General features: G+C 42.3%; 1 protein-coding gene across 1 annotated transcript; it reads right to left on the bottom strand.

Annotated features, from left to right (window-relative positions):
- Positions 1–4,030: 4,030 nt before the first annotated feature.
- On the bottom strand, positions 4,031–5,312 carry LOC120033644 (gastrula zinc finger protein XlCGF71.1-like). Its single transcript, XM_038980078.1, has one exon. It carries the CDS (start codon positions 5,209–5,211, stop codon positions 4,387–4,389), a length of 825 nt encoding a protein of 274 aa, XP_038836006.1. The 5' UTR covers positions 5,212–5,312; the 3' UTR covers positions 4,031–4,386.
- Between the last annotated feature and the right edge of the window lie 7,921 nt (positions 5,313–13,233).

Consider the following 13,233-nt stretch of genomic DNA (forward strand, 5'->3'; position numbering starts at 1 on the left):
CCACTATTAGATCTTCTTTCCAGATAGAGTGAAGAAGATATTCAGATAAAAAGCACTTTCAACAGGTTTCATTTTCCAAAATATTTCAAAACAACCATATATTTAATAGAACAGGTAGGCCTATTAATAGTGATGCACCGATATGACATTTTTGCCCAAACCGATATCCAATATTTTCCTTGCCAAAAAAACCCGGTACCGGATAACCGATATTTAAAAAAAATTGCAGCGTTTTAAGCATTCTAGTACAGTTAATTAGTTAACACACACACATGGACGCAGCGGTCTAAGGCACTGCATCTCAGTGCAAGAGGTGTCACTACAGTCCCTGGTTCGAATCCAGGCTGCATCACATCCGGCCGTGATTGGGAGTGCCATAGGGCAGCACATAATTGGCCCAGCGTCGTCCGGGCCGTCATTTTAAATAAGAATTTGTTCTTAACTGACTTGCCTAGTTAAATAAAGGTTACACACACCACACCTACCAAAAAGTTATTTTGTTGCCATTTACGTATGTTCTCATTACCATTAAAAACATAATCAAAACCCATATATTTAACTTACTTGCTGTGCTGTTTCGTTCATTTGTTCAGTCACTTATTTCTCAACCAGGACTTCTATGGGTCTTTGCGTGTCAAAAAAGATACAGTAGCTATAGTTAGCTAGGTAACTATTTAGCTAGGTGTCATCATCTAAAATAACCCTAATTTATAAGACAGTTCTTATTTGATTAATGGTGGTCGGACCCATCTATGTGAAGCTAGCCACAATAAGGATTAGCAACAATAGTGGACTTTTCAGTTAGCCTTCAAAATAAAAGTATGGAATAATTCTACTATTTTTATTAACTTGCATCACTTTCAATGACATACTTTTATTTTGAAGGCAAACCGCAAATTCCACTATTGTGCCTAATCCTTATGGCTAGTTTAACAACACATAACCCGGTCCAGTCAAGTCTCACTAGCTTAATGAAGCTAGCTGGCTGCTTATAAACGTTCAATTTCAATAGGCGAACAACAAGTGGCAACCTAGCTAATACTTACAAGGATTCCGAAATCATTGCGAAGAATAATGAAAATGACTGCAGTTTTTACTGGTCATTGTGATCAGGCTGGTTGTATTGGTGCTAGTTAGGTTACCAAGCTAAAGCTAGCTACCCCAGAAGTTGCGGTCGAACGAATAATGCTTTATTACCAACGCGGTATTGTAAACACGTCGTTCCTGGTCGGTGTTTGCTGACATTTTTGTACAGCTTTGACAGTGCTACTGTATCATTTTTGACACGCAAAGACTCAAACGGCGTTCAATAGTGTGTATGTCGTGAAGCTAATAGCAGTGACGCTATTACTGTGTAACTCCGGTAGGGCAACATCGGAAAAATAGCGCACTTGGTACCCGTTAACTTGTGCTCGACCAGTCAGCGAAAGCCAACATAACCCAAGACAGAGAATGGTTGATTGTCAAGGGCAATGAATTCCATTATCTTGGATTTAATGGATTTCACCTTGGAGTTGTCTTGCTGAAATGTTTACTTGTTGACTGGCAGACATTGTGGGCCAGTTTAGGAATGCTGCGTTGCACGTATTGCGCAACATTTTACGTGGCGTCATTACGTCATGTACCTTCGTTATATAGGTATGCACGTCAGCTTTGACATCGGTTTTGCACATCGGGAGTTAAACTAGACATCCGATATGTTCACGATATATCATGCATCCCTACGTATTAATAAAGACATTGGTGATTTTACCACTGTAATCAGATCCGACATTATGTTATGGTCATTGAATTGATTAGCCCACTAACCACGTGTTAAATGTGTAGTGTAGCCATAGCCTGTAGGACTATGAATTGGGCAGCTATAGGCTATTTGTTAATAGGATATTTCAAACGTGTGGATATAGGGCTAAATTTGAAATAGTCATTGTCTCTGTGAATTGAAATTATGTTGTTCCCCATCAGTGCACTCAGAAGAGGAAACAATGATACAATGTAGTCTAACAACATCTCTCTCAAACAGCACAGATGTGAGATGTGTTTCACTGTAGAAGCACTGGTCCTCTTACATTTTAATTCCAGGTTACATATTACAATATTTAAGGGTATATCAGATGGTCTGCTCTGACCATAACAGTCACACCAAGCATAGGGTTGGTTGGTATAAGATTGAAATGGGTAAATAATGTACCTGTGAAAAACCTATGAAATTGCTCCCTAATACCATCTGATGTATATATTTATTGTATTACATGAATGGAAACCACAGCCCTTCCGACAATACATTTAAATCGTGTTTTACTGTGATTTTTCTCCACCCTGCTGCATATATTCAATGTATTCCATTTCAAATGTGTCTCCCAGTGCGGCTTTACTTCCGGGCTATTATGACACATCTGTCAGTTTCTTCTATGTTCCTAGGCCTCTAGTACAATGGAAACATATTGTTTTTTGGTCACTACCATTCCACGAAAATACCATGCTATATTTTTTTCATTGTACTACAATCATACATTTTTGTACAGTTCTTCACATCAGAGTGCTGCTGTAGGCCCTTTGCCTCTCTTGACCATGTCGGGCGGGCCGCGCACAACCCACAAAGCTCAATGCGCGCTCTCCACTTCCCTCTGGTAGCCTGATAATACATCACTCCTGATAGACACCAGCTAAAACTCTTGCAAAAATGTAGCAGCCTATACACCTAATCATTAGTGATCTGACATGCTGTATTACATGGAAACTGTAGGCTACTAACAGCAGCTACATAGTCTAGTTTACTATGGTCCTGTACCTCTGACCAGGGTAAACAAAGTGGTAATGTTGTGTATTGTATATACAGTATTTCACTTCAAACAGTTTATTTGATTATACACAAGAGAAAAAAAAGCAGTTGCCCAGCATAAATTCATGTACAAACATTTTTCATTACATTTTTGTCATTTAGCAGATGCTCTTGTCCAGAGAGACTTACAGGACAAATAAGGGTTAATTGCCTTGCTCAAGGGCACAATGGCAGATTTTCACCTAGTCGGCTCGGGATTCAAACCAGCAACCTTTCAGTTACTGGCCCAACACTCTTAACTGCTAGGCTACCTGCCGCCAGATCAATTAACTTCAACACAGTTATTCAAATACATTCATCATCAATGACTAAAATAATAAAGCTAGTATTCAAATACAATTGAATAAACACAATTAGATGATTCATAGCCTGTTAATCATTAAACAAAAGTTGTTTAGTAATTTAAAATAAACTAATGCTGAAAACTGGTCACACCATCTTTATCTGATATACACTGAGTGTACAAAACATTAGGAACACCTTTCTGATATTGAGTTGCACCCACCCTTTGTCCTCAGAACAGCCTCAATTCATTGGGGCATGGACTGTCCAAGGTGTTGTGTGTTCCACAGGGATGCTGGCCCATGTTGACTCCAATGCTTCCCACAATTGTGTCAAGTTGGCTGGAAGTGGATCTCTACTCCGAATAGCTTGTTCCATCTCCTCCCACGGATGCACAATTGGATTGAGATCTGGTGACTCGGCAGGCCACTGCATTAAGCTGAATTCACTGTCATGTTCTTGGAACCATTCCTGGACAAGCCGTGTGGCTTAATCCTGCTGAAGAAATCTATTTGCAGATGGATACACTGCTGCCATGAAGGGATGCACCTGATTGGCCATGATTATTTAGATATTATGTAGCATTCAAACATTGTTGCACTTTTAATCAAGGGGTCCAATGTGTGCCCTGAAAATACACCCCACACCCCATAGTCCTCCCATCAGCATGAAACAGCAGGAACCGGGATTCATCAGACCAGGCAATGTTTTTAACATTTTCCATTGTCCAGTCTTTTCAGTCCTTAACTGCAGTTTCTTGTTTTCTACTGAAAGCAAATGGGAATCCATAAGAAATACACAAAAACTACATTATTAAGGATCATAGCTTTTCACCTGGATTCACCTGGTCAGTTTAAGTCATGAAAAGAGCAGGTGTCGTTAATGTTTTGTACACTCAGTGTATGTTGTATCTACTAACTCATTCCCACAGAGAACTGCAGAAGGAAGCAGTACCACCCAGTCAACCATCAGACTCCATTGTGAGACGTCTCACAGAGGATATTCAACCCTAAGGGCAAATCCAAGGTCATCTTAATATCTTTACAGTAGAAACTAACAAAACACATCAAAACTAACAAGGTGCAAACTGATCAGTAAAGTAAAGAGAGGCTAACATTCTATAACGCTCCCTTTCCTAAGCACAGTTCTCTCACAGTGAGAAACTATAGGTTTACAATAGAGTGTTCTAAGCTGTCTTCATTTGATCCAATTCATCGTTGCCATTTATTTAAAGACATGATAATTAAGTGGAGTGTCTAATCTCAGCTGGTCTGAGAGAACTGATGAGGCTTCTCTCCTTTATGTATACATTGGTGTCTTTTTAAGTGGCCCAATCTGTAGAATCTCTTCTCACAGTCAGTGCAGTGATAAGGCTTCTCTCCTGTGTGTATACGTTCATGTCGTTTTAAGTTGCACAGTAGAGAGAAACTCGCCGCACAGTCAGAGCAGGTGTAAGGCTTCTCTCCTGTGTGTATACTTTCATGTCGCTTTAAGTTGCACAGTAGAGAGAAACTCGCTGCACAGTCAGAGCAGATGTAAGGCTTCTCTCCTGTGTGTGTTCTCTGATGAAATTTTAGCCTAGTTGATGTTGGGAAACATTTTACACAGTCAGAGCAGGAGTACGGCTTCTCTCCTGTGTGTGTTCTTTGATGAACTTTTAACTCAGTTGATGTTGCGAAGCATTTTACACAGTCAGAGCAGGAGTAAGGCTTCTCTCCTGTATGTTTTTGTTCGTGTGTTTTTAAGTGGCCCGGTCGAGAGAAACTCTTTCCACAGTCAGAGCAGGAGTAAGGCTTCTCTCCAGTATGTATATGTTGGTGAATTTTTAACTGGCCCAGTAGAGAGAAACTCTTTCCACAGTCAGAGCAGGAGTAAGGCTTCTCTCCTGTATGTTTTTGTTCGTGTGTTTTTAAGTGGCCCAATCGCGAGAAACTCTTTCCACAGTCAGAGCAGGAGTAAGGCTTCTCTCCTTTGTGTATACGTTCATGTCGTTTTAATTTGCACAGTAGAGAGAAACTCGCCGCACAGTCAGAGCAGGAGTAAATCTTCTCTGTGTGTATACGTTCATGTCGTTTTAAGTTGCACATTATAGAGAAACTCGCCGCACAGGCAGAGCAGAAGTAAGGCTTCTCTCCTGTGTGTGTTCTCTGATGAACTTTTAGCTTAGCTGATGTTGTGAAGCATTTTATACAATCAGAACAGGAGTAAGGCTTCTCTCCTGTGTGTGTTCTCTGATGAACTTTTAGCCAAGTTGATGTTGTGAAGCATTTTACACAGTCAGAGCAGGAGTAAAGCTTCTCTCCTGTGTGCAGTCTTTGATGAGCCTTGGATGTTGTGAAATTCTTCCCACCGTCAGTACAGGAATACCGATTCTCTCCTGTGTGTATTTTAAGGTGTATTTTTAGCTTTGATAGAAATGGGAAAATCTTCTGACAATGTGGGCAGTGGTGAGACCTCTTCGCTCTGTGATCTTCCTGCTGTTGCTCTCTCGATGAAGAGAATGTCTCAACACGGTCTCCTGTGTGAACAACATCAGAAGAACCAGTCAGTTGGTGTGATATACATGTCAATCACATGTATTTTATGTAGCCCTTAATACATCAGAAGTTGTCACAAAGTGCTTTACAGAAACCCAGCCTCAATCCCCAAAGAGCAAGCAATGCAGATGTAGAAGCAAAGTGGCCACGAAAAACTCCCCAGCAAGCAGGAACCAAGGAAGAAACGTAGAGAGGAACCAGGCTCAAAGGGGTGGCCAGTTCTCTTCTGGCTGTACTGGTTGACATACGTATATATATCAGTAGGCTGTACAATACAGGGGAATAAAACTATTCTAAAAGTGGGTAAAAGTCATGAAAATTATGAGCCATATCATCCTCCCCTCATCATCACAAGGGTTAGTAACCAGGCTGTATCACATCCGGCCGTGATTAAGAGTCCCATAGGGTGGCGCACAATTGACCCAGCGTCGTCCGGGTTTGGCCGGGAGGTAGGCCGTCAATGTAAACAATAATTTGTCATTAACCTCACTAGGGTATGTGGGACGGTAGCGTCCCACCTCATCAACAGCCAGTGAAACTGCAGGGCGCCAAATTCAAAACAACAGAAATCCCATCATTTAAATTCCTCAAACATACAAGTATTTTACACCATTTTAAAGATACACTTGTTGTAAATCCAGCCAAAGTGTCCGATTTCAAAAAAGTTTTACGACGAAAGCACACCAAACGATTATGTTAGGTTAGAGCCAAGTCACAGAAAAAGACAGCCATTTTTCCAGCCAAAGAGGAGTAAGAAAAAGCAGAAATAGAGATAAAATGTATCACTAATCTTTGATGATCTTCATCAGATGACACGCATAGGACTTCATGTTACACAATATATGTATGTTTTGTTCGGTAAAGTTCATATTTATATCCAAAAATCTGAGTTTAGGCGGAACGCTACTGTCTCACTTGGCGCCAAATTCAAATTAATTACTATAAAAAGAAAACTTTCATTAAATCACACATGAAAGATACCAAATTAAAATTACACTGGTTGTGAATCCAGCCAACATGTCAGAATTCAAATAGGCTTTTCGGCGAAAGCAAACAATGCTATTATCTGAGGATAGCACCATTGTAAACAAAGAGAGAGAAGCATATTTCAACCCTGCAGGCGCCACACAAAACGCAGAAATAAAAATGTAATTCATGCCTTACCTTTGACGAGCTTCTGTTGTTGGCACTCCAATATGTCCCATAAACATCACAAATGGTCCTTTTGTTCGATTAATTCCGTCGATATATATCCAAAATGTCAATTTATTTGGCGCGTTTGATCCAGAAAAACACTGGTTCCAAATTCTGAAACGTGACTACAAAATATCTCAAAGGTTACCTGTAAACTTTGCCCAAAAATTTCAAACTACTTTTGTAATACAACTTTAGGTATTTTTTTACGTAAATAATCAATCAAATTGAAGACGGGATGATCTGTGTTCAATACAGGATTAAAACCAACTGTAGCTAGCTTTCTGGTCATGCGCTTCTAACAAACAGGACACTTTGAGTGACCCTCCGTCAAGATGGCCGTACTTCTTCATTACACAAAGGAATAACCTCAACCAATTTCTAAAGACTGTTGACATCCAGTGGAAGCGATAGGAACTGCAAGAAGGTCCCTTAGAAATCTGGTTTCCCAATGAAATCACATTGAAAAGATAGTAAACTAAAAAAAAAAAATCTGAATGGTTTGTCCCTGGGGTTTCGCCTGCTAAATAAGTTCTGTTATACTCACAGACATGATTCAAACAGTTATAGAAACTTCAGAGTGTTTTCTATCTAAATCTACTAATAATATGCATATCTTATCTTCTGGGGATGAGTAGCTGGCAGTTTAATTTGGGCATGCTTTTCATCCAAAATTCCGAATGCTGCCCCCTACCCAAGAGAAGTTAACTGACTTGGCTAGATAAATAAAGGTTAAATAAAAACTGTCTACTTCACTTCTTTAGTCTACTCTCTGATCACTCCAGATAACCCAGTGAATAAAACAAATGCTGGCAATACTGGTGTCATCCATGCAAGTCTGAGTAGCATAAAATAACATCTACCTTGTCATTGAAACAGTTCATCATGAAACAGTTCTACTGCAAATTTTCATTCACAGTGGGAAGTTGGAACGAACAACAAACTTAGTTAGATAGAAACTGCTCTTACCATGATTAACAGATGTCCCAATCTTCTCCTCCTCTTCTTCATCTTTTATGATGACATTCAGCTCCAGTGTTTGACTGCAGTCTTCCAGCTTCACTGATGCCATTTCTGAATCCTGCAGTGCAAACTGGGCTCCACTGTCACAATCAGGACCCAGTGACTGTAGGTTTGGACATAGTGTGGAATGAGAGAGGCAGGCTGGGTTTGTCCTCACTATTGATGTTACCGGCCTCGGCATCAGACTTAATTCTAGTCGTCCTGTAGTAACAATGAGAAACAGACACAAAAAGTTATTGTGTTGACATTTCTGGCACATTCTTTATTCTCTATTAATATATATTATATTTTTTCTTGTTCAATTATCTCATTCAGTGCTTGACTTGGACTGAAATAGTTGTTGATACTCATTTTGGGGGCGGTACTGTTTATATTTAGATGCAGGAGCTCCACAACACTGTTGAGGTAATATTCTATAAAGAAGAACATGAGCTCAAACAGTAGAAAATTGAGGTTCCGGTTCTCAGCTCCAGTGAGCTCCTGTCCATCTCATTTCAATAGATCAGGTAAGTAAGCATTGACAACAAACATGAATTCATTCAAATTAGACAAAGTACAAGCTACACAATGTAACTAAACCTAACCTATAGTAGATTTCTTGGATTTACATAAATTAATAAATGACTCAAAAACCATTTAGTAGAAGGTTGCAGTATGTTTTAGGCAGCACTATGTACTATTTTCCTGAATAACCTTGTCTTCACTGTATTTCACATCAAAAAACAATTGTATTTCCCGTTCACACCATATTAACATTTATAGACAAAGAAACTGAATGTGTCTGAATATTACTACATAAAATTGTCTCTTTTTGACGCAGACAGAGTGGACGCTGCGGTTTTCCCAGCTTGTGAATTTTACACAAAACCAATAACATGCAAAACGAACATAGAAATCTCAAGTAAATTGATTTTGAAATTACCTTGAGAAAATGATGTACATCTTCTCAGACAAACCCAAAGTCTCTAGCTATGTAGCTTGTAAAAAAAAGTTGTGTTCTTCACTTGGTTTGACACAAAAATAACACATCAACCCTTTACCAAATGTGATAATACCTTAACGGATGTTACCTAGCATGGTATGACATGTTTTGATAATAGGAAGTTTAAACCTGCTACTACATACCTGTAGTAATACATATAAACGGACACAAGGGTTATCTTCTTAACATCACAGTTCTGGAGATTTATGCATGCCTGCCACGAACTTCCTGTTGCCCCACAAGCAGAGCTGCACATCATTGGGTGAGTCAGTGAAACTGGAAAGCTTGTTTAGGACTATAACTTCCTCCTCATATTGTACAATGTGTTTCTCCTCACACCTGACCTAGGCTATTGATGGATTAGAGACAAGGTCGTTTTTATTGATCTCAGATTCTCAGTTTGTTAGTGTCAAAGTAGCCTGTCGTTTTGGTCATTTGTGAGGTATTAAAAAATATTCTTCACAAGTCCCCAGTCATCTAAAATTATGTAGAACTGCATGAAATCCGTTTATAAAAGGCCACATTTGTCCCGGACTCTAGGCTACAATTTTTTTTTTTACTCCATGTGTGTAACTTCTGTAAGCGGCTCAACACCACTGCTCCCGAGTGGCACAGCGGTCTAAGTTACCGCATCTCAGTGCAAGAGGCATCACTGGTTCGTATCCAGTCTGTATCACATCCGGCCGTGATTTTGGCACAATTGGCCCAGCATCGTCCGGGTTTGGTACGGTTAGGCCGTAATTGTAAATAAGTTTTTAACTGACTTGCCTAATTAAATAAAGATTAAATACATAAAATAAATATATGCCAGTACGCTAAAGCCATGATAATGCATGCAATGCTTTATTATAAAGGTATTTAATTTCATATGTTCTGGTACCTCAGAGACCCCCAGGTCACTCCCCCTCTTGGGTTCACTTTTGGTTCCGGCACCTCCCAATTTACAAATGAAGCACTGGAGAAGTGGGTAGCTGCCGCTGCCTCCTCCAGGACACATCTTCTTTACATAGAGTTCATCAGACTGTTGATTGTGGACTGTGTAATGTTGACCCACTGCTCTTCAAAGGCTGTGCGACATTCCTGGATATAGGAGGGAACTGGAACAAGCTGTCGTACACGTCGATCCGGACCACCCCGAACATGCTCAAAGGGTGACATGTCTGGTGAGTATGCAGGCCATGGAATTGGGACACTTTCAGCATTTTCAATTGTGTACAGAGTCTTGCGACATGGGGCTGCGCATTGTCATGATGAAACATGAGGTGATGGCTGCGGATGAATGGCAGGACAATGGGCCTCAAGATCATGTCATGTTATCTCTGTGCATTCAAATTGCCATTGATAAAATGCAGTTGTGTTCGTTGTCTGTAGCTTATGCCTGCCCATACCATAACCCCCCCATGGGGCACTCTGTTCACAATGTTGACATCAGGGATCCCTATTAGCTGCTGCCAAGGCACCTACTCAGCTACTCTTGTCCCCAGCACAAGGTGCATCTGTGTAATGATGATCATGCAATTTTATCAGCTTCTTGATGTTTCACCTGTCAGGTGGATGGATTATCTTAGTAAATGAGAAATGCTCACTAACAGGGATGTAAACACATTTGTGCACAACATTTGTGAGAAATGTTGACCAACTTCCGGCGCCGAAAAGAGATGGCTGCCTCGCTTCGTGCTCCTTGGAAAATATGCAGTATTTTGTTTTTTTACGTGTTATTTCTTACATCGGTACCCCGGGTAATCTTAGGTTTCATTACATACAGTCGGGAGGAACTACTGAATATACGATTAACGTCAACTCATCATCGTTCCTACCAGGAATATGACTTTCCCGAAACGGATCCAGTGTCTTGCCTTCCACACAATACAATGGATCTGATCCCAGCCGGCGACCCTGTGCGACGCCGAAAAAGGGGAAAACGTGGCGGTCTCGTGGTCAGGCTTCGGAGACGGGCACATCGCGCTCCACTCCCTAGCATACTACTCGCCAATGTCCAGTCTCTTGACAATAAGGTTGATGAAATCCGAGCACGGGTAGCATTCCAGAGAGACATCAGGGATTGCAACGTGCTCTGCTTCACGGAAACATGGCTAACTCAAGGGACGCTAACGGAGTCGGTGCAGCCAGCTGGTTTCTCCATGCATCGCGCCGACAGAAACAAACATCTTTCCGGTAAGAAGAGGGGCAGGGGGGTATGCCTTATGATTAACGAGAAGTGGTGTGATCATCATAACAACACACAAGAACTCAAGTCGTTCTGTTCACCTGATCTAGAACTCCTCACAATCAAATGTCGAACGCATTATCTACCAAGGGAATTCTCGTCAATCATAATCACAGCCGTATACATTCCCCCCCAAGCAGACACATCGATGGCCCTGAACGAACTTTATCTGACTCTTTGTAAACTGGAAACCACACACCCTGAGGCTGCATTCATCGTAGCTGGGGATTTTAACAAGGCTAATCTAAAAACAAAACTCCCTAAATTCTATCAGCATATCGATTGTGCTACCAGGGCTGGAAAAACACTAGACCATTGTTACACTAATTTCCGCGACGCTTATAAGGCCCTCCCCCGCCCCCCTTTCGGAAAAGCTGACCACGACTCCATTTTGTTGATTCCAGCCTACAAACAAAAACTCAAACAACAAGCTCCCGCGCTCAGGTCTGTTCAACGCTGGTCCGACCAATCTGAATCCACGCTTCAAGACTGCTTCGATCACGCAGATTGGAATATGTTCCGCATCGCGTCCAACAACAATATTGACGAATATGCTGATTCGGTGAGCGAGTTCATTAGGAAGTGCATTGACGATGTCGTACCCACAGCAACGATAAAAACATTCCCAAACCAGAAACCGTGGATTGACGGCAGCATTCGCGTGAAACTGAAAGCGCGAACCACTGCTTTTAACCTGGGCAAGGTGACCGGAAGCATGACCGAATACAAACAGTGTAGCTATTCTCTCCGCAAGGCAATCAAACAGGCCAAGTCTCAGTACAGAGACAAAATCGAGTCGAAATTCAACAGCTCAGACACAAGAGGTATGTGGCAGGGTCTACAGTCAATCACGGATTACAAAAAGAAAACCAGCCCCGTCGAGGACCAGGATGTCTTGCTCCCAGACAGGCTAAACAACTTTTTTGCCCGCTTTGAGGACAATACAGTGCCACTGACACGGCCCCCTACCAAAACCTGCGGGCTCTCCTTCACTGCAGCCGAGGTGAGTAAAACATTTAAACGTGTTAACCCTCGCAAGGCTGCAGGCCCAGACGGCATTCCCAGCCGCGTCCTCAGAGCATGCGCAGACCAGCTGGCTGGTGTGTTTACGGACATATTCAATCAATCCTTATCCCAGTCTGCTGTTCCCACATGCTTCAAGAGGGCCACCATTGTTCCTGTTCCCAAGAAAGCTAAGGTAACTGAGCTAAACGACTACCGCCCCGTAGCACTCACTTCCGTCATCATGAAGTGCTTTGAGAGACTAGTCAAGGACCATATCACCTCCACCCTACCGGACACCCTAGACCCACTCCAATTTGCTTACCGACCCAATAGGTCCACAGACGACGCAATCGCAACCACACTGCACACTGCCCTAACCCATCTGGACAAGAGGAATACCCATGTGAGAATGCTGTTCATCGATTACAGCTCAGCATTTAACACCATAGTACCCTCCAAACTCGTCATCAAGCTCGAGACCCTGGGTCTCGACCCCGCCCTGTGCAACTGGGTCCTGGACTTCCTGACGGGCCGCCCCCAGGTGGTGAGGGTAGGTAACAACATCTCCACCCCGCTGATCCTCAACACTGGGGCCCCACAAGGGTGCGTTCTGAGCCCTCTCCTGTACTCCCTGTTCACCCACGACTGCGTGGCCATGCACGCCTCCAACTCAATCATCAAGTTTGCGGATGACACTACAGTGGTAGGCTTGATCACCAACAACGACGAGACGGCCTACAGGGAGGAGGTGAGGGCCCTCGGAGTGTGGTGTCAGGAAAATAACCTCATACTCAACGTCAACAAAACAAAGGAGATGATTGTGGACTTCAGGAAACAGCAGAGGGAGCACCCCCCTATCCACATCGACGGGTCAGTAGTGGAGAAGGTGGAAAGTTTTAAGTTCCTCGGTGTACACATCACGGACAAACTGAACTGGTCCACCCACACAGACAGCGTTGTGAAGAAGGCGCAGCAGCGCCTCTTCAACCTCAGGAGGCTGAAGAAATTCGGCTTGTCACCAAAAGCACTCACAAACTTCTACAGATGCACAATCGAGAGCATCCTGTCGGGCTGTATCACCGCCTGGTACGGCAACTGCTCCGCCCACAACCGTAAGGCTCTCCAGAGGGTAGTGAGGTCT

The sequence above is a fragment of the Salvelinus namaycush genome, chromosome 40 (genome assembly GCF_016432855.1).
Source record: "Salvelinus namaycush isolate Seneca chromosome 40, SaNama_1.0, whole genome shotgun sequence".
Classification (NCBI taxonomy): domain Eukaryota; kingdom Metazoa; phylum Chordata; class Actinopteri; order Salmoniformes; family Salmonidae; genus Salvelinus; species Salvelinus namaycush.

What these genes read in the sequence shown, in the direction of transcription:
- LOC120033644 (XM_038980078.1), bottom strand. Translation starts at nt 5,211, where the DNA reads ATGTGCAACTTAAAACGACATGAACGTATACACACAGAGAAGATTTAC.